The following is a 19,962-nucleotide window of genomic DNA, read 5'->3' on the forward strand; positions in this document are numbered from 1 at the left end:
TGACACTGATTGTTTTATAGCTATGAAATGGGGAAATATCTATTACTAAGCAGATGCAGGCTGATATTGCTTTGTTACAGATAAGTGTATATCAGCATTTCTGATTCCAAAATTTAGAAGAGATATAAACTACAAATTAACATGGTTGTTTTTAAATGAATAAAGCATAAAGAAATCCAGCAAAATTGTATAAAAACAAATACATGAATTTTAAAGAATTAATTTGCATTAGCAAAGTCTCCCCATAAGATCTGGCACCATTTAGGGAAAGAATGTTTGGCCCAAGGGAATTAAAGAGAGTTCACAGTTAATCTGATCCAAATAAAAAACACCTGTGGCTCAGAATATGTTGAGTAATACTGAATCCAGAAAGGAGGCCTTTTAAATTAACAATACTGCTGGTGCCAAATATATCCAAATCATATTCTTGTTAGGGAATAATACTGCAAAGAAAAGTGCTGCATCTGCCCAAGTCTTTGGACATCTTTGGAGGTCTTCCTTGTGGATCTCTCAACTAAGGGAAGTTGGACAAAGGCTACAAGGAATAGAGCTTTTTTGGCTGTGCCATTACCAGGGAAGCATGCCCACAATTGTGTCAGTAAGAAAAGAAAACATTGCTGTTCTCACATGCATTGCTATAGTTTTCAAATCGCTTGATTTTAAGTCCTTTCAAATTCAAATGTTGTATAAGGTTTTTTTTTAATCTTTGAGTCAGGGGCAGTATTTTCAGAAATGGTTGTCATTGCCTCTTCCTTGGGCTGAGCAGGAGTGAATCACTCAAGGTGACCTGGCTTTCATCTGCCACCAGATCAAACTGACTTTCCAGTATATGGTCCATGGAGTCAACCCTGATACCTGGTAACTGGAAGAACAACATCATGCGATTTTGTGATTGAAGAAACGACACTTTCCTAAGAATGAGTGAAAGTGACTGGCCCAAAGTGACTTTTATGACTAAAGCAGGACCAGAAATCATCGTTTCCCAACTTCTACTCCAGTGCTTTTCATCATTACATCAATCTGGTCCTCTTCTATTATTTATTAATTGCATTTTATTATCCCACAATGTAACTCTCTTACATTAACATTTAATGTTTTTAGACATACTGTAATCCAACCAGAAAAGTATGGTGATTGAATAGATTTAAAACATTGTAAATAAAGGAGTATCAGGTAGTGCATAAAAATAATCCAGTGATTCCTAATTTAGTTCAAAAAAGATTAAGCAGTTTGTCTATAACATACCCAGTTAATTAATTGCTCCAACTATTTTAATGGTGATATTTGTGGGACTTTTAAGAAAAAAGACTTTTGCTCAAGACTCTGAGGCAAAGAATGTAACAAGCTGCAAAAACCATCTCCATTTCTCAATTGAACTCCATCATGGCTGCCATAGAGATGTCACAACCATCCAAGAAGCCATTGTTAAAATGTACATTAATTTCTTCCTTTTGAACTACTTCTCCTTTATCAATAAATGTATCATTGCATAAGGGGTGTTTTGTCTAAATTCTTTTGTCATAATTAGATTGCTCTGAAATGATGTTTGTGATGCTAGACAGCAATCTCCACAGTGCAGAACCTTTAACCTACTATACCTATTGCTGAAGTGTGAAATTCTGAGCAAATATCAGAATGGGCAGATTGCTGTTTTGTACTTCATCATACTACTGTGTCAAAAACTTTGTCCCAGGACCTGTCTTTAGTGGTATCATTAGTAAACAGTTGGCCAACAATAATAGTTGACCACATGGGTCTGAATGTGTTACTGAATCGTTGTAGGGAACTTCTATAGAATGGGTGATCATATCCAGTCTACTACAAAGAGGTGGGCAAGGAATATGTTGAATGACAAATAAAATGAATTTTAAAATGTAAAACAATAAAGGTGGGATATATAGAGAAAGATAGATATAGATAGATTAGATCAGGGGTAGGGAAACTTGACTCTTCTATCACTTATGACTTCAACTCCCAGAATTCCTGAGTGAGCCATACAAGGTTCCCCATCCCTCGCTTACTGGTTTTTCAGTTGGGGGTAAATCAATTTTTAACTTGAATGTGACTGTTTAATATACAAATGTAATATGTCCTGCATTGGTATATTAAACAATCCCATTCAAGTCAAAAATTGATCCCCCCCCCCCAAACTAAAAAACCAGTAGGCCAGGGATGGGGAATTTTTTATGGCTTACTCAGGAATTCTGGGAGTTGAAGTCCATAAGTGATAGAAGAGCCAAGTTTCCCTACCCCTGGATTAGATGATAGATAGATAGATAGATAGATAGATAGATAGATAGATAGATAGATAGATAGATAGATAGATAGATAGATAGATAGATATAGACAACCTGACATGAATGAAATAAAACCGATGGCAACTCAGAAAGAGCCTTTTTAGTAATATCTGTTGAACTCCCACCCCATTACAACAGAACTATATCTGAGTAGCCAATAAAAATATTTACATTTATTTTTGATTTTGTTTTAATCTGCTTTTATTAAAAAATTACTGCCCTTTTTCATTCAGTATTTGGGGTAATACATTGTAATATTATTCCATTGTGTCAGCTGCTAATTTGAAGTGAAAGTATATGCAGTGGAATATAGTCTGGATTCCCAAGAAGAAGAGGTTCCATTCCAAAGGGTAAAGAGGAAGCAAAGAACAGAGAGTTTGGTAGGGAGAAAGAGGGTTAAAATAGCTCCTCCCTAAGGATTTCCAGAGTATATCTATACTTAATGTAAATAATTGGCAAGCTTCTGTCTGTAAGTGAGGAACAATACAGCAAACTATTCAGAAGTAACTCTACATTCTTTCTAGGTTCTGGGGGAGGGGAACAATATGGAATCTTAACATGAATATATAACAAAAAACTAAACCCAAACTAACAAACTTTGAAACACAAGAACATGATGTAAATTGTCTTATATATTCTTACATTCACAAATAAATTCCCTTCTGAAGCCATCTGAGGGCTGCTGCAAGGACAACAATCCTCTGCTTGTTTTTAATAGTATTATAATATTATTTAACACATTGAAAATGTAAGTATTTAACAATCAGCACACTTACCTAGAATTTTCTGTTGCTGGAACTGAAGCTGAGGAAACCATCATCACCAGAGAATCAACTGGCAATCTGAGAATATGCTGAAGTCTCCCAATTTGTTGGGCATCAATAAGTATACTGGCCAAACTGTTGAATCTGACACTTGAATACGAGGAGTCAAGTTTATATTTCAAGACGTGTAATGGATCACTGATTTCAAGGATGAGTACTCTCAAGCTATGCATTACATGGGATGGATGCAAACCCCCCTGTTGGCTGGTGCTATGATGAGTGAAAATGCATGACCTCTCTGGAGGGCACTGATATTTCCTCTTCATACTATTGTCTGCAATCATCTTTAATGTGTTTTCATTTCCTGAAGTACTGGAGACTGCTCTAATTTCATCCTGCCCAATTTGTAAAAAATTTGCCAACTGTTGAATAAGCATTGCCTGAGCTTTCTCTCCAGTATTCTCGGATACGGTGAAAGCAATATGAAGAGCACTATGTGTATGTATTTCTATAGGTTCCTCCCAGTGAACAGCAACATACAGAAGATTCTCCTGAAAATTGAAGTAATTAGTTCCTGTTGTGGCATTTTCCCAAAAAAGGCTGGAAAAAAATAAGACTGGTTGGATAACGTTCTCTTTCACAAAAACATGAAAGCTCCTTGGTTCATCGTAGGAGATAGCTAAAAGCATTCTGACAATGCCATGACCACCATTAAAGTAGAGTCTTAATGACCAAGGAACTGGTCCAGCAAAGCAAATCTTTGAAAGGCTGTTTGATGGCAGTATAGAGTAAAATATCACAGGAAGTTCTTTGGAGCAGAAAGATCCCTCTGATGTGGCTTCACTGAAAGTGTCCACAAAGGTACTCGCTATCAATAAAGGTGGCGAGAGGTTCTTGTGATCTAAATTGGTGTCCATATTTTCCAAAATCACCATTGCATGATCAGTTTCCTTACAGAAGTAAACACTGGATGAAGGCTTGAGAATGCATTTTCCTTCTTCCCTGTAAATGCCTGTTAAATAATAGTTTTTTTAAAAAGGGTTATCAGTACAGATTAAACAACTCTTATAAATTTAGTCACCAGTCTTCCAGAACCAAACATTTTTCTCAACACAGTGTTTGAAAAGCAATTGTACATAATTTCAGTTTTCTCAAATGTGTTAGAAATTCTAGAGATTGGTGGGGAAAGGAAAAACAACAGATATTCATTTATCTATTTCTAATGAAAAAAAAAATAGCATAAAGGCATTTTTGTTTTTAAAAAGTCAACTTCAAATCTGAGACATTTTGATGTGAATTTATTTCATCTATTTCTGCATCAATATTTTTAAAACAAACCATGATACCAAAAGTGTATTTTTTCTCCACAGCACTTGCATGTTATCCTAAAATATACCTTGTATTTTAATACACATATTTTCACATGCAAAAAAGAATCTGCATTCACAGAATGCTATAGTTTTGTTGAAGCTATGACTCCCCAAATTCAAAGACATGCAAAAGCTGAAGCATAACAATGTTCTGATCAACATAAACTAAAAAAAACAACCGCAAATCACATTCGCACATTTATGCAGCATACGCAAAACCTCCAGCATTGTTAGCTGATATTCATGCAGAAAGCGGGGTTTGAATGTTATATTTAATGATGAAAATAAATCAGTAAATGATTCTGAATGGAGCAGAAACTAAAATATGGTTTGATGAAGAGACTGTGTTTGGAGCACAGACTGAAACTGATTTTCCTCACCCCAGAGGAAAAAAAGAAGACATTCTTAAGGATAGTTCTAAAATATTTAAAAGTTACCATTAAAAAGAGCTAGTGTGCTTCAGTTACAAGAGTAAATTGTGGCTTAGAGCATAGAACATACTACATTTCCCAGAAGAACCCTTGTTAGATATTGTTATTGTGAAAGAAATTAACCCAGACTTTCTCTAGATTCTTCATTCTTCCATTTCAATACATAACTTTAAATACAGAAAATACTTCATAAAGCATAGTTTTTAAGATGTTTTGCTTCAAACCATGCTAAGAGTATGTTCATATGCTGAATATATCTGCTAGTTGATCAGATGAAGACATCAACCTGTTGCCTTTCAAGTTAGCCTCTACTTGAAAGGTAGATTCAATATTCTTCCTTGCAAAAAATAGCATGGCCATTCTTGAAATAAAATTGGAATTTGGTTGGGCTTGTAGCATCACTGCTCCAAATATGCCAAAACAGCATAGTACTGTCCGTTCAATAATGGGAAATGCTACATGTGGCCAAATACAACCAGTGCTGGCAACTTCATTTTACTCTATTCTGGGTGACTAAAAACATTATATGAAAACCAAAACTGACCATGATGCACACCATGTATACATTTGGAGAAAAGTAATTGACATCTGCAGATTGTGATTTGGAATGTAAGTTAAGGAAATAATAAAGATACATTAGCAAAGCAAATGAAATAAACAGAAATTATTTATTGAAGAAATTTATATGGCTACCCAACCCACCCACAGGTGATTCCAGGTGGCTTACAACATCAAGAATCGCTGAATATACACAAGAAAGTGAAGCTGTCAGCTTAATTACAAGTGAAAGGTCCAAACTGTGTCATGAAATATGAATTGGTACCAGCTAAGTTGCTATGTTGAACATATAGAAATCTATAGGTTGCTGTGTTGAACATATAGAAATCTATAAATTGGTGATGGTTACATGCTTCATTCTTTTGAATGATGAAAATAGAAGAATCAGATATGAGTTGAAAGAAAAACAGTGGAACACTAGGCAACCTGTGTCCTGTTGGATCATTGTTTCAGAGATCTTTCCTTACCTAAACAGAGAAACAGAATAATCATAGACAAAAAAGCGGTGGGAGCAGGAATGACTCCTGCCACCTTCCCCATTGACTTTCTTTGAAAAAAGTTGGCAAGGAGCATTGGAAATTACAATCACATGATGTGGGTAACCATGGGAGCATGGACGTGTGGCAGCAGTGAAGCAGCCACAACTTCAAACCCATGGAAGTCATGAGCCCTGGAGATTGGATGCTTTCTGTAAGTTATCCTAAAGTATGTTGGTTCAAGAAATGTTGCCTATGATGCATTGTTTTGCCCAATTGAAGGTTACAAACAATAGGACATTAGTAATACATAGATTCTGAATTACACAATTGCTTGTTTGTTGTGTTTACAAACTAGTGGATTGAACAGAAATGACTTGCTATGATTTAATATGAAAAAAATAATAATGTAAAAGCTTTAAAATCAATAAAAACATAAAGTATGCAATCTGGGAAAATTATTCTACTGAGTGACATGAATAAATAGATAGAAATGAGATAAAAGAATGCTGAAAACGTGAAACACTATTTGGAGAGCCAGGAATGATTGGAATAATCTGCTTAGAAAATGATTGTTTCAAAACCACAGTTGACACATTCTGAATGCACACAAAGAAGAGGTATGAATATAAATATACAAATGTGAGATCTGGTCACTTATGATTAAAGATTATGATTAAATTAGCAATGATATAAGAGTGAATGTGAAGCAGATAATTTACTAGTATTGTCAAGAGTAGATCTTAGAAAAAATAAATATTTAAGAAAAAAGAAGTAAAGAGAACTATAATGAACCAAAAAGAAAAATATATACCTTGTAAGAAAATGTATTAAATTATAAAAGTGACCTCACAACAGAATGACTAGAAAATGGATGCATGGAAAGAGAACGTAGAAGCTGCTTGAAACAGAACTATTTTACTTAGTGCCAGTGAAGCATTCCTAATGGGAAGTAAGGAAGTGGCACCTGGTGGAATGATGAAGTGAAAGAGGCTATGGGTGAGAAAAGAGAATAAAACAGAATTAAAAATGAGGATGAGAAAAATATACTTTAAAAAGCTGAAAAGAAAGTCATAAGTGCTGTGAGAATATTAGAAAAAAAATATAAACTGGAGAAAAGTTAACTTATGAATGTGATTTGCTTAGCCATGCCACTTGTTTAACATATGTGGTAAGAATTAGATATGATGATTGAAAAAAGGCTGTTATTGTTCCTCTACATAAAAAGAAAAGTATCCACAGTAAGTGAAAAAGTACATGATGTTTCACAGAATTCTGATTGAAATAGAACCAGAAATGCCAATTAGCAACATTTGGGAAGTTCAGGATGGCTTTATGCCAGGCAAAGGGTGCAAAGATGCAATTTTTTTGCTCTTCAGAAAATCACTCAGATATACACAAACGTCAGAAAGAAAACTGATTATATATTGGTTGAGTCAGAGAAAGTGTACTGAATGGATCTTATGTATGGAAAGTATTTTAATTAGATTTAAAGATCAGAACATCCATCACTCACTTTGGCAATTGATTTCTGCTGAAATTATTGAGTTAGTTTTATACCATTCCTTGCAATTCACTGGTCATTCATCTGGCTGTGGAAGAGACCATTTGGGTCTCCATTATGGCCCTAGGTCAATGAGGCAACAAGGTTCCCAGGACTGATTCCCTTCTTCAGGTTTCCTTATTTATACCCAGGTAGCAAAGCAACACCTAATGGGTCTGAATGCTGCTGGCCAAAATACTTCAGTTGCTATTGCTGTGCTGTTGCCAGTTTCAACAGGTCATGTTTACATCCAATTCTGCAGCTTTGCAATTTCATATTCTACCATATCCTGAATTGGGGACAGAGGCATTTTTATGTAAAGAAGTGTTTTGCCTGTCATTTTGAATCCACTTGATCTGAACCCCTATGCAAAATATATTGCCACAAACATTTCTGCACAGTCATGGGTGCTCCATTCAGGTGTACATAGTACAGAACTAAATCAAATTAAAAAAATAGCTCTCAAGAAAGAGAAAACACAGCTGGCAGCACTTGCCAAATTATAAAAGGCTGGACCTGTGAAAATCAATTAGCATGTATTACATTTTTTTCCCCTAGCACCCTAAAGTTACGATGGCACTTTTAGTTTGAGAGGTTCTTGTCAGGAAGGAACTGAAAAAACCTGGAAGTCTTCTTGAACTATGCAAGTTAATTGTTGTTACCTGATCCCCGCAAACAGCTGAGCCAACCACTCACATCCATGTTTCACAACCACCCATGTGACCTGTCTCTTGCATGTTCCACTTCTGAGCCAGCCTTTCTGTGAAATGGCTGGGATCTCCATTGCTCCTTTTGTAAGCAGGTTGCTAGAATCTGGATATGTTCCTTTCTCTTGCATTGCCCCATCCCTCCTCCTTCTAAACAGCCTTATCTGCCAGTCACAATATTTGCGGCCAGCAATTTTGATCACTTTTCAAATGAAACCCATGCTGGCCTTGGTAATCATAATGTCATTTACAATTTGCCACAAAACACGTTTATTCAGTTAGTAGCACATCGGAGAGAAGAGAACTCCATATGAACTCATAGCTGAAGGCCTAATCTGATTATTTCCTCATGAAAATCCAAGCAGGGGTGCTCGTAAGTGGGGCTGGGAAGGGAATAGGAAAGGGAGGCCTATGTGCAGCTGACTCTCATCATCAACACAAATAGATAAGTGACACAGGGTGTCAGGGGCAGCATCTAATTTGCCTGTGGCTCTCCTTGGAGAAAAAGGCCAGAGTGGACAGGCCTTAATAAATACTGATTCACTACTGAGGGTTGAGGTGACACAAGCTATTTACATTGAGGATGAAGAACCACACTGATAAATTCCAGAAGCTTCTTTCTAAATGATCAGAATTAAATCAAACTGGTTATGTTTTTGTGTGACAAGAAGAAGAAGAAGAAGAAGGAGGAGGAGGAGGAGGAGGAGGAAATTGGTAAAACTGGCATTCACATACCCACTGATGTACATATGTGCCATGAAAAGTAAGGAAAACCAAAATGAAGGTGAACACCCAGGATCAAAGAGATGGGAAATATTTTTAAACCTAAGTTAATGCATAAGATCAGAAAAGTGAATATTTTAAATCTAACTGTTATTTTATGTCTATGAAGATGTGACAGAAGACTTAATATGTATATGGTTTATTGATTTATTTTAAAAAATAGCATCTATTTTTGTTTATTCACTCACAAAACCCTGAACTTCATGGCAGGATATTTGCACATACTGCGTGACACAGAAATCTGCCCTGCATTTAAGAAGAGACAAGCAACAATATGTCTCCTAACTTCATTTCTTTTTTTCTATCTAAGATAGTGCACTCTCCTCTTTGCAGTTTTTTTTTTTGAAAACACATCTTCACATCAAATTTGTTATTTTATTTAATTTACTTTAAAAAAAACACTCAAGTTGCTTGCAGGGTTTCTGACAAATATTAACTTTTTATCAATATTTGTCCTTCCTGTCGTGAAATGAGGATTTTCCACCTCATTTCACATTTGAAAAGAAAAATATGCCATGGGAGTCCTCTACTTAAGAAAAAAGCACCCCACACAACTCATGTCCTTTATTTAGAACATGGCAAAGAAAGCAAATGTTTTAAAAATGTTCCTTAAAAATAGATGTGATACTTAAAGGCATGGAGACTTTTGCTGTCTTCCAACCACTTCTGTCACCTATTTAAAGTTCTATCTTTAAAACTGAATGAAATACATTGACATTAATGAATTCTCCTTCAGGTTGGCACAAATGTTTCCTGCAACTAATTTCTTCAGTACTGTAGTTTTTTGATAGATTTCAAAATACATACTTGTAAAGAACCACACAACTGTTTTTGACTAAAACAAAAAGATATCATCAAGTTTCTCTAAAAGGTATTTTATCAACATAAAATAAATGTCGTATGTTATTTCCACATAGTCAGATTTGCCAGTCATATATTTCTAATGCAAATATAAATGCAGGTACACAGTAAAAATAAAAGTAGTGACATAATTAATGGGGCACTGGGTACACATTGTAGTTTGGTTGCCCTGGGCAAGCCATCAGATATATTCCACCATTAGAAAGTGAGACAAATAATTCAGTAAACCACATACAGAATTATATGTTTATTTTCCTGCTGTCCACAAACATCACAATAAGACCTTGCTGTGAATCTGTATCTTGGAAAAAAGTAGCTATGGAATCTGATTTTAACTAAATACCATGCAAACAAGTATTAAACAGCACTTCTTTCAGTAAATATAAATTTGTTTAAGCAGGCAAATTTCCCAAACAAATATATTTTAATCTATAGTTTCCACAATTATAAATGTTTCTGTAACCAGAACACACTTTTTGTATGCAATTTTTAAGATAAGAAATATTTTTAAATGAATGATAGCGGAATCCAGAATTTATGTGCCAATTCAAGTCACAAGATACTTTGTTTTCAATGCACACAATTGTTCATGCAAATAAATACGGGGCACATTTCTCCTATAGTCTTCATTTGTGTTTGAAACCTAATTCAAATCTCAGTTTCTCTGTATCTCAATTTAACTTCTGTGAAATTGCAATAATTCCATTCAGGCTGAATCTGTCAATCATTATTCCCAGGAATGTAATGAAAAAGATAAAATTAATCATTTATTTGTGTTTAGAGTTTGTTTCAATAGGCTGTCCAATATATGAATGCTAGGTGAAGCTGGGATTCAGCAACAAGTTTGTGCAAGTGAATGGAAATGTGATTTTATTTTCTATTGTTAAGTTCTACACTTGTAGTGGGATTCAAACTTTTTTACTACCTGTTCTGTGGGCATGGCTTGGTGGGCCTGGCAGGGGAAAGATACTGTAAAATCTCCAGTCAGAGGTGGTATTTACCGGTTCTCTGAACTACTCAAAATTTCTGCTACTGGTTCTCCAGAACTGGTCAGAACCTGCTGAATACCATTGCTGTTCTACACAGATAAATACCAAATTTGCCTTCTCAATGTGGAAGAAAGTGGCTTAGAAACTTTACATGAATGCAGTATAACCAATACTTTTATGTGGTTTTTGAAAATAAGTACAATGCAAACTGATAATGGGAATAATTAAACTTTGAATATGATATTTAAGATATGAAAACACTGTAGCTGATGTACAAACATGAAAGACTTCAATAATGATTAAATGTTTTGTACAAAGAGCTAACCGTCTCTCAAACGAGAGACATAACAAAATAGAATGATTTATCAAGCAATAAATGTCATGTGAAAATTTCATTTTCAGCAGTATTTTCTAGAAACTATGCCAGAATCTGACCAAGTTGCAGAAATCTTCCTAATATATAAAGACCATGTCCAGATAGGAATAAAGCAATTGCAACTCATTTTCACATTATTAGTAAGATAACTACACAGACATATCTATAAAGTCACCACGAATGACATCGCTTTTCTTCAGGCCTGAACAAAAGTATTTCTGAATTTTCTGTACGTGAAGTAATATTGGAAGCTTATTCCATATCTCATTCTTGATCATTTCTTAAAATCCATCAGTCCATTTTATCCTAAAGTACTCTAGCTATAGAAGGATCTTTTTTGGATCTTATCTATAGCATTGTTTATTAGTTTTTCCATCCTTCCCCCTTCTTTCTTCTCTTCTGGCTCAGGAGCATTTAACATTTTGATGTTATAGTTCATGTGCATTTGCAAGCATTTGTATGACTATGTTTGCCTGTGATTTATGTATATTTTATGAGAGTATTTACCCACACTGTCTATAATACAATATATAGGCATCTGTACCCTTTGTAATAGGTTACATCTAATTTTTGAATTCCATCAAATCTCAAGGACTGCTTAGGATCCATAAAACTTCAGTTTCTGCAACTGTCATTGGCCTATATTTTTTATACCTACATATTTTATCAAACTCTGTCACAACAAAAAAATAATAATAGGTGTTTCTTGATTCTACCATTATGTGAAGAATATATTTAGTAATTCAAAAAACAACCCAAGAGGATGTTCCACTTTGAATCTGTCATTTGTAAATTGACATTTACTCAAGGTTTCAAATTCTCATTCTTATTACTCTTTTCTGAGACAGTTCCAGTTTCTTTAAATCCTTCTTGAAATGAGGTATCCAGGACTCTTGAGATGGGGGTCTGACCAAAGGGGAATAAAGGGATATCATTATTTCCAAAGCTATTTATGGTCCTACATTTCTGAGATGTTTAAGAGCCTGAACCAAAAGTGCTTTTTCAAGAGGGAACTGGACCTGGATGACTGACATTAAGAGAATGAACATTTTTTGTGGCAGCCAACACCACTTTGGAACAACTTCCTAATGGAGATCTGATTAGCTCTCTCTATAGCTCCAGTTTTTAGAAAAACGTTAACAACCAAATGATTTCAGAGAGCTTTTTAAAAGGTTAATATCTGATACCATTTTAATATTTTTCTTTCCCTCTCATTTTGATCTGTTATACTTATCATTATTGTTATATTTTATTCATTTGTTTCTCATGGTTGTAGGCTTGTATTTTTATGTTGTTTTTGCAAGATGACATAAAATTGTTCAATTGCTTTGGGATTAAGTACTTAAGTACTAGGTGAATGGACGATAACAAGAAAATCAAATCTGTGTACAGACACTTGAGTCAGAATAATGAATAGCCAGAAAAACAAGTTCTCCTAAGAATTGTGAGCTGGAGCAAGAATCCATCTGCAATTATCTACAATTTCATCCAACTTCTGTAAGTGCTAATTCAGCACTAGAAGCTCCATAAGCCCAGTTAGAAAAATAAGAAGGAAGTTCCCCAAACATAACTGGGATGGTTTAACATAGTGTCAATTAAATAGGAGTCAAGGAAAGGAGATAGTATGGTGGCCCTTTGCACAAATACAAACCCATTATAAAAAAGAGAACAATTTGGCTTTAATATAACCCTACAAGAATTAGATAAAATATGGCTAGGAGAGGAAAAGAAAACAATTAGTAAAACATATAAATATCTTTTGGACTACAAATTAAAAGAAGAAACAGTCACAGAATCTTTGATAATTTGGGCTAAAAACATGGGTTATTGAATTAGATAAGTGGGAACACATTTGGCAAACAAATTACAAATTAACCATGTCAGTCTCGTATAAAGAAAACATATAAAATGGTTCATCGCTGGCACCTACCTCCTGCGAGACTGGCTAAGATGTTCCCCAACCTACCACCCAACTGTTGGAAATGTAACTACGCACAAGGAACATATTTTCACATGTGGTGGACTTGCCCATGTGCTCAGAAGTTTTGGAGGAATATTAGAAATTGGATTTTAACTATAACAAAACAAAATTTAAAATTTGAACGTGAAACCTTTCTACTAATTATGTTAGATTCAAACATGGGGAAAAAAAATATCAATATTTAATTTTGTACATCATAACTGCGGCCAGAATAACCTATGCACAAAACTGGAAACTATCTTCCATTCCTTCAGAGGATATGGTAATTAAAAAAATACATGAATGCGCTGAGATAGATAGCTTTACCAAACTGTTAAAAAATAAACAAGATAGTGACTATTATGAAATATGGAACATTTGGTATGAGTGGTTAAAGAAAAGGTAATATTTGATATTTGGATAAGTTATGGAAATGACAGAAGACGTACATTTAATCATAAACTATATAGAGAAATTAAAACATTAAAAGAACGAAAAAGTTATTGTAACAGGGCAGATCACGTCAATGATAAAGATAAAGAAAAAAAAATTAACCATTGCTTAATATATGCTGTCAAATGTATATATGTATGTATGTGATGAACACAATACAGAAACTTGATGGTGGCAGATGAGATTCTGCCGAAACTTTAAAAGCACAATTATAATGACGTGGGAAAATACCCGAACAAAGCTGAAGCCATACATGTAAGTACCTGCGAAAACTTAAGAAAATATATATATATATATATATATATATATATATATATATATATATATATATATATATATATATATATATACACACACACATACATGTGTGTGTGCGTGTGTGTGTGTGTTTTCTGAGGTTTTCGAGGTATTTGTATGCGTATCTTTGGTTATTCGGGTTTTCTCCCTCGTAAAATTGGAAGTATCTAGGCGACGTTTTGTTTGTTTGTTCTATTTGTTTGTATTTTTGTCCATTGTAGGTGAAGTATGTATTGGATAGGCAGTGGTTGGTTAGATCTAGGATGTGCTTGGGGGTTGTATTTGTTTTGGATGGCTGTCAAGGCTTCTTTTATTGGCACTTGGGTGAAGAGGGATATGACATCGAAGCTTACTAGTAGGTCGCTAGGTTGTAAGTTTTGTTTCTTTATGATCTCGATGAACTGGAATGAGTTTCTTACGTGTGAGTTGATGGATTCTGCATAGGGTTGTAGTTGTTTGGCGAGAAATTTGGCCAGGTTTTGTAGAGGTGAGCCTATGGAGCTGACTATTGGTCTGAGTGGGGTTCCTTCTTTGTGTATTTTGGGGAGACCATAAAGCTTGGGGCATCTGGATGATTTTTCTCTGGGTATGATTCCTTGCTGGATTTCTTCACTGATGGGGAGGCTTTTATTTTGGATTTGGTAGTTTTTTCTAGGTAGGTGGTGGGGTCTGTCTTTAGGGGTTTGTATGTGGGGTCTTGGAGTAGGTTGGTTAACTTGGTTTGGTAGTCAGATGTGTTCATTACCACTGTCGCGTTGCCCTTGTCTGCTGGTAGGATTATTATGCTGGTGTCTTCTTTCAGGTTAAGTAGTGCAGTTTGTTCTTCTTTGGATAAGTTGCTTTTGGGTGGTTTGCTAGTGCAGAGGATGTTGGTGATTTCGAGTCTGATTTTGTTAGCATCATCAGGGTTGGTTTTGGTCAGGCTGGTTTCAACTCCGCATATGATGGTTTCTGTGGGGATGTGTTTGGGAGCGACAGCAAAGTTGAATCCTTTTGAAAGGACCTTGGTTTCAGCTTCAGTGAGGATCTTGTCTGAGATGTTGTGCACTGTTTGTTTCATGTGTGGCTGTGGGGGGGGAGGAGTTGGTTTCTGGCGTTGTTGTAGTTTCCTGAGTTTGTTGGTGTGTGTGTCTGTCTTGAGGATGGTCTGTGTTTCGGCTCTCCAGACAGCGAGTTGTTTGGATTTGTCCCAAAGTAGAGGGTGAATCTTGTTGCTGAGTCTGAGGTGGAGTGTGAGGAGATCTTTGTTGATTTGGTCTAGGAGAAACCTTTTTGTGTGAAGTTCATTTCTAATTAGGGCCAGTTCTGTTCTTTTAAGGATGTGTTTGGTGGCTGCTGTGTTGGTGTGGAATTTCAATTGGAAGCTTGTGGGAATTAAATTTTGATCTCGGCAGTTGCATAGGAATGCAAGGTCACATAAAATGGAGGCTCTTTGGACTTCAAGTTTTTCATAAGTCCTGGTCAGATGGTGGGTTTCCTCCCCGTAGAGGTGCAATATTTGTTTTCTGAGGTTCTCGTGGGTATTTATATGTGGATCTTTGGTTGTTCGGGTTTTCTCCCACGTAAGATTCGAAGTATCTAGGCAACGTTTCGATGAAGTCTCATTCATCATCTTCAGGCTTCTGTCTCCGGCTCTGTGCTTCTCAGAGTAATGTGAGATTGCAGCTGCTTCCTCCTTTTAACTGCCAGTGGGGGTGGGACTTGATTGGGTGGGGGCTTGGTTGTGTTCTGATTGGGTGGGGGTGTGTTCTCATTGGTAGGGGGCTTGGCTGTGTTCTGATTGGTTGGGGGGTTAGCCGTGTTCTGATTGGTTGGAGGCATGTTCTGTTCAGCTGGGGGCTTGGTTGTGCTCAGGTTAGTCTTAGTTGCTGGGGGATTTGAGCTGGTGAGTTGTGATCTTGCTGTTTGGCTTCTAGTTCGTGGTCCTGCTGCATCTTCATAGTGGGTGTCGGTTTGCTTCATGTATGGCTCAGAGGGGTTTGAAGTGGGTAGTGATGCAGCTGCAGTGCAGCTTCTGGTCCATGGTCGTGTCTCATTTTCTGAATGGGTGGGAGTCTGTTTTCTACATGGAAGTGTGGTGGTGGCATCTTGTGTGGCTCTCATGGGTGTGGGTCCGGTGTCCTTCTTCATGTTAGGTACTCGTCTGTTCATGAGGGCGGGTTTCCAAATGGCTGGAAGGTGGGAGGTGTCATCTCGTTTGTTCATGCTGTGTGGGCGTTTTTCTATCTCTATGGCTTCTCTGATTATTCTGCTGTTGAAGTGTTCGGTTTTGGCGATAGTTCTGGTATTTTTAAAATCAATTTCATGTCCTGTGGCTTTGAGGTGTTGGACCAGGGAAGAGGTTGTTTCTTCTTTTTGATTGAGTTCTTATGTTCTTCAATGTGTGCACTTATTCTTCTGTTAGTTTGTCCAATGTATGTGGTAGGGCAGGCAGTGCAGGGGATTTCGTATACTCCTTGGTTTTCTAATTCGATTTTGTCTTTGGGGTTTCTTAGGATGGTGGATATTTTTCTGTTTGTGCAGAATGCTGTTTTGATGTTGTGTTTTTGGAGGATGCCACCACCACAAGATGCCACCACCACACTTCCATGTAGAAAACAGACTACATATATATATTACAGATAGATAGATAGATAGATAGATAGATAGATAGATAGATAGATAGATAGATTGATTTGTCTGTTTTAAATGTATGTCAAATAAATGTTTTTTCTATATAAAAAAAAGAAAAAAAGTAGCCCTTATTGCAGAAGACATCACTTGGAGTCTGAAATAATGTAATTACACCAAATGTCTTTACACTAATATAATTACACTAAATGTCTATTCAAGTTGTAAAGCCACATCCATGCCCCATCCATGCCTAGAGAACAGTCAAGGCAGCTAATTGTAAAACATAAAAAAAAATTCTAATTAACATCTGAAAAATAACTAGCTATATAAAGCCATGTAGTTCTTAATATCTGTTGGTTGGCTATCCTTGTTTTGAAACTGAAGTGTAATATTTTCATCATTTCTTTTGAAAGATAGGTATTTGCCTTGATAAAAGGAAAAACCAATGAAAAGGGGACACCCTGCAGCAGAATCAGTTTTAATTTTATTGATTGGAAAGCCAAGAGGGTTAGATTTAAGTCCTCCACTGACTCTAGTATCATAGCCAATCTCAAATTCCTGTAACTGCTGGTGCTCTGTGGAGCAGCAGTAGTATTCAGACACCAAGAAGCCTAGAAACTTAAATGTTTATGAGGCAAATAATAGAGAGGACCTGTGCGGTGGGGAGGTCATTGTACCTGAAAATGTTAAATGAAAGCAATGTAAGTCAATCAGTGGGGGAGAAAAGACAATGTGTGGCAATTAGTATGAATAAGTGATGCCGGAGGGGAGACTGACTAAGCCAGGGGGAGAAGTGAAGTGGAGAATTTATCTGGAATCTTTAGTTGGCACAAGAAAGCAGAGTCCAACCTTATCTAGTCTGGCCAGGTGCAGATTTGCCAGTCTGGGAAGATTCCTGTAAAATAGGCATGAGCAATAAAGTAGCTGATTGAACTCTTCATGTGTGGATCTAGTTGTTCGTACTTGACAGGTGGAGATACAATAATTCAAAAATCATTTTTTGTCTTATGGTAGGAATGCATTTTGATAAATCTGCAGCCTGATTAAAACATCTTCCAATGCAATTAGTCCTTCATTGTTTCCTCATAAGCAACTTTCTTCTGCATCTTGAGCTGAAAATACCCAAAGTCTTCATCTTTTCTGTGTCACAGAGTTTTAATGTTCTAATGTTCACAGAGTTTTAATGTTTAATGTTTAATGTTCCTCTCCAGTTATTTCTGCTTTAATTTAACCTAAAGCTTACCAGTTTATTTCGACATACCCAGAGACACGCAAAGCTGCCTCCAGCCCTTTCTCCAGTTCTGATTGGCTGCTTCCCACAACAGAATGCAAAACTGCATTCTTTTCAAAGGCACTACGAAGCCCTGGCTCCTTCGCATGATAACACATCACTTCTGTTTTGAGGATGAAGCTTTGATTTCATTGGATGCCAGATCTAAAAACAAATGAGGGTTGTGCTCCAAGCTGCTCCAAGCCATAGCTATAATGGGATTTGAATGGGAAGTCCTGGACACAATAAATCTGTGCCATATGTGACTATTTCCTGTGTCAGTTCCTTTCTCATAACCAGTGGTCTTTCCCCCCAACTTCCCCACCCCCACCCAATCTCTTCCTTTCTTTCCCTTTCATGACCCCACACCAGGACTCTGAAATCTTGCATGGCTGCTTATCCGCCTGGGGCCCTTCCACAGCAGTTGCATAAATAAATGAATTTGACAGCAAACATCATAACAGTTAGCAAGAGTGTGTGTACTCACCACCACTGCAGCTTTGTTAGAGAAATGGAAGAGGAAGGAGTTTGTTTGTTACTACAAAATAAAAGTATGCTCTTTGACAAGCAATGAAAGAATTAGTCAAATAAACTTGCAAGGAATTGTTACCAGGTTTTGCTTTAAAGCAAGAAGATTTTGAGACTCTCATCTCCAAATGTACCTTTTCTCTATCTCTTTCTAGGAGGTAAACTGTGGAAAGGGGAATAAATTCTCAATTGAAGGTTTCCAGAATACACATTTCCCCAGGTTGAAAACATTAGTCAAACCCAGTCCTTCCTAAACAGGTCCAAAATAAAATGGGATTCATCACACATACAGCCACTCCTGCCAACTACAACAGAAACTTTTCTCAAATAAGCACCTTTGGAAAGTGAGGATGATGTAGTCACTAAAAGTGGTGCTCAAGGCAAAAGAATCTTGTCTGTCCTAGCATTCCAAACTGAGCTGGGAGAAAAATGATGCAGGAATGTTCATGAGAGTGATCTTTACTTAAAGACAGCCAAGAAAGAGCTTCTGCCTGTAGCGATCGTTGATTACTCATCTCATTCTTCTCAAAGATAAGGTATCTTTTCTGAGGAAGGTGAAAATAGCCAGAGTGTTCAGATGTGCTATAAGACAAGCTGCCTATTTTGCATACATTTCTTGTGACTATATGTGAAGTAATTGAGAAAATGTCATAGTTTTCTCAGCACTTTGAAAGGAAAAGGTTTTTTTTTTCCCTCAAAAAGAAAAGAAAAAAAATCAGTATAGTTTTGGTTTTTGATTTTATTTTATTTTTGGCTAGGGGGAGTTCTCTCATCACTAATAAATGATCCTGTTCCTTTACAAAAATAAAGTCTGGAAATCAAATGATTGCTCCAGAATGGAAATGTTATGTTTAGTTATTTGAGGATCCTTCTCTGTTAGCATAGTGTACCATGAATGAGAACAAAAGCATGTGAAATGCCCACAAGCTTAACCACAAAATGTAAACCAGTAATCACAGATGATCCAAAACCACTGTTCCTGGATCTGACTTCAGATATTTACAAAAGAACATCAATTTATAGTTTTTACAAAACATAGACTACCTTTATAATGGGATTAACACTTATATTTTCTAAACAAAAATTCAAAGTATAAGGAGGGCAGTCTCAAACTAGTGCTTACAACATCAGAACCACATTCAAATATCCTGTCTAAGGTGCAATTTGGGCTAGGCACTTGTCAACAACAAATAAATGAACAACATTCAATGCAAAGTATTAATATTCCTAATGCAGTCTACTGTGCGACTAGAATGTCTTGCATATTAAAGAAATATTGAAATCAGTATCATTTAGTTTATATCGCAAAATTTCTCTGATCTTCCTTTCTATGCAACAACAACAACAACAACAAAAAGTATTGGGTTTCTTTTTTGTCAGATCATCCTTCCATTTATGTCAGTAATGTATGGCCATTTCACAATGCTTCCATAACTATGGTGGTGGGGAGAATTATTATTTCTTGTCCCCTTGCTTTTACTGCATTCACATACATATGGTTATCAAACAGCTGAGCTCCTGTATTTCCCCTTGTGTCTTGCCTATTTCAGAAAATACAACCTTAACATAAAAGTGGCATTAGTTTGAGTTTTGAAAGGAGTGAATCTTTATGGGCATCAATGTATTAGAAAAGAAAATTCATTGCTACTTCACAACCTTCTTTTTCTCTCCTTCACCCTAATGTCA

At 36.2% G+C, this 19,962-nt stretch overlaps 1 protein-coding gene across 1 annotated transcript in view; it reads right to left on the bottom strand.

Moving 5' to 3' along the window:
• PKHD1 (PKHD1 ciliary IPT domain containing fibrocystin/polyductin) overlaps nt 1-19,962 on the bottom strand; it is a 256,453-nt gene that overhangs the window by 30,146 nt on the left and 206,345 nt on the right. Inside the window, exon 54 of the mRNA XM_087922428.1 lies at nt 3,074-4,073. Coding sequence (XP_087778554.1) covers nt 3,074-4,073 — 1,000 coding nt within the window. The remainder of the gene's footprint in view (nt 1-3,073; nt 4,074-19,962) is intronic.

The sequence above is a fragment of the Pseudonaja textilis genome, chromosome 1, assembly GCF_049901715.1.
Source record: "Pseudonaja textilis isolate UNSWEBS1 chromosome 1, rPseTex1.2, whole genome shotgun sequence".
NCBI lineage: Eukaryota > Metazoa > Chordata > Lepidosauria > Squamata > Elapidae > Pseudonaja > Pseudonaja textilis.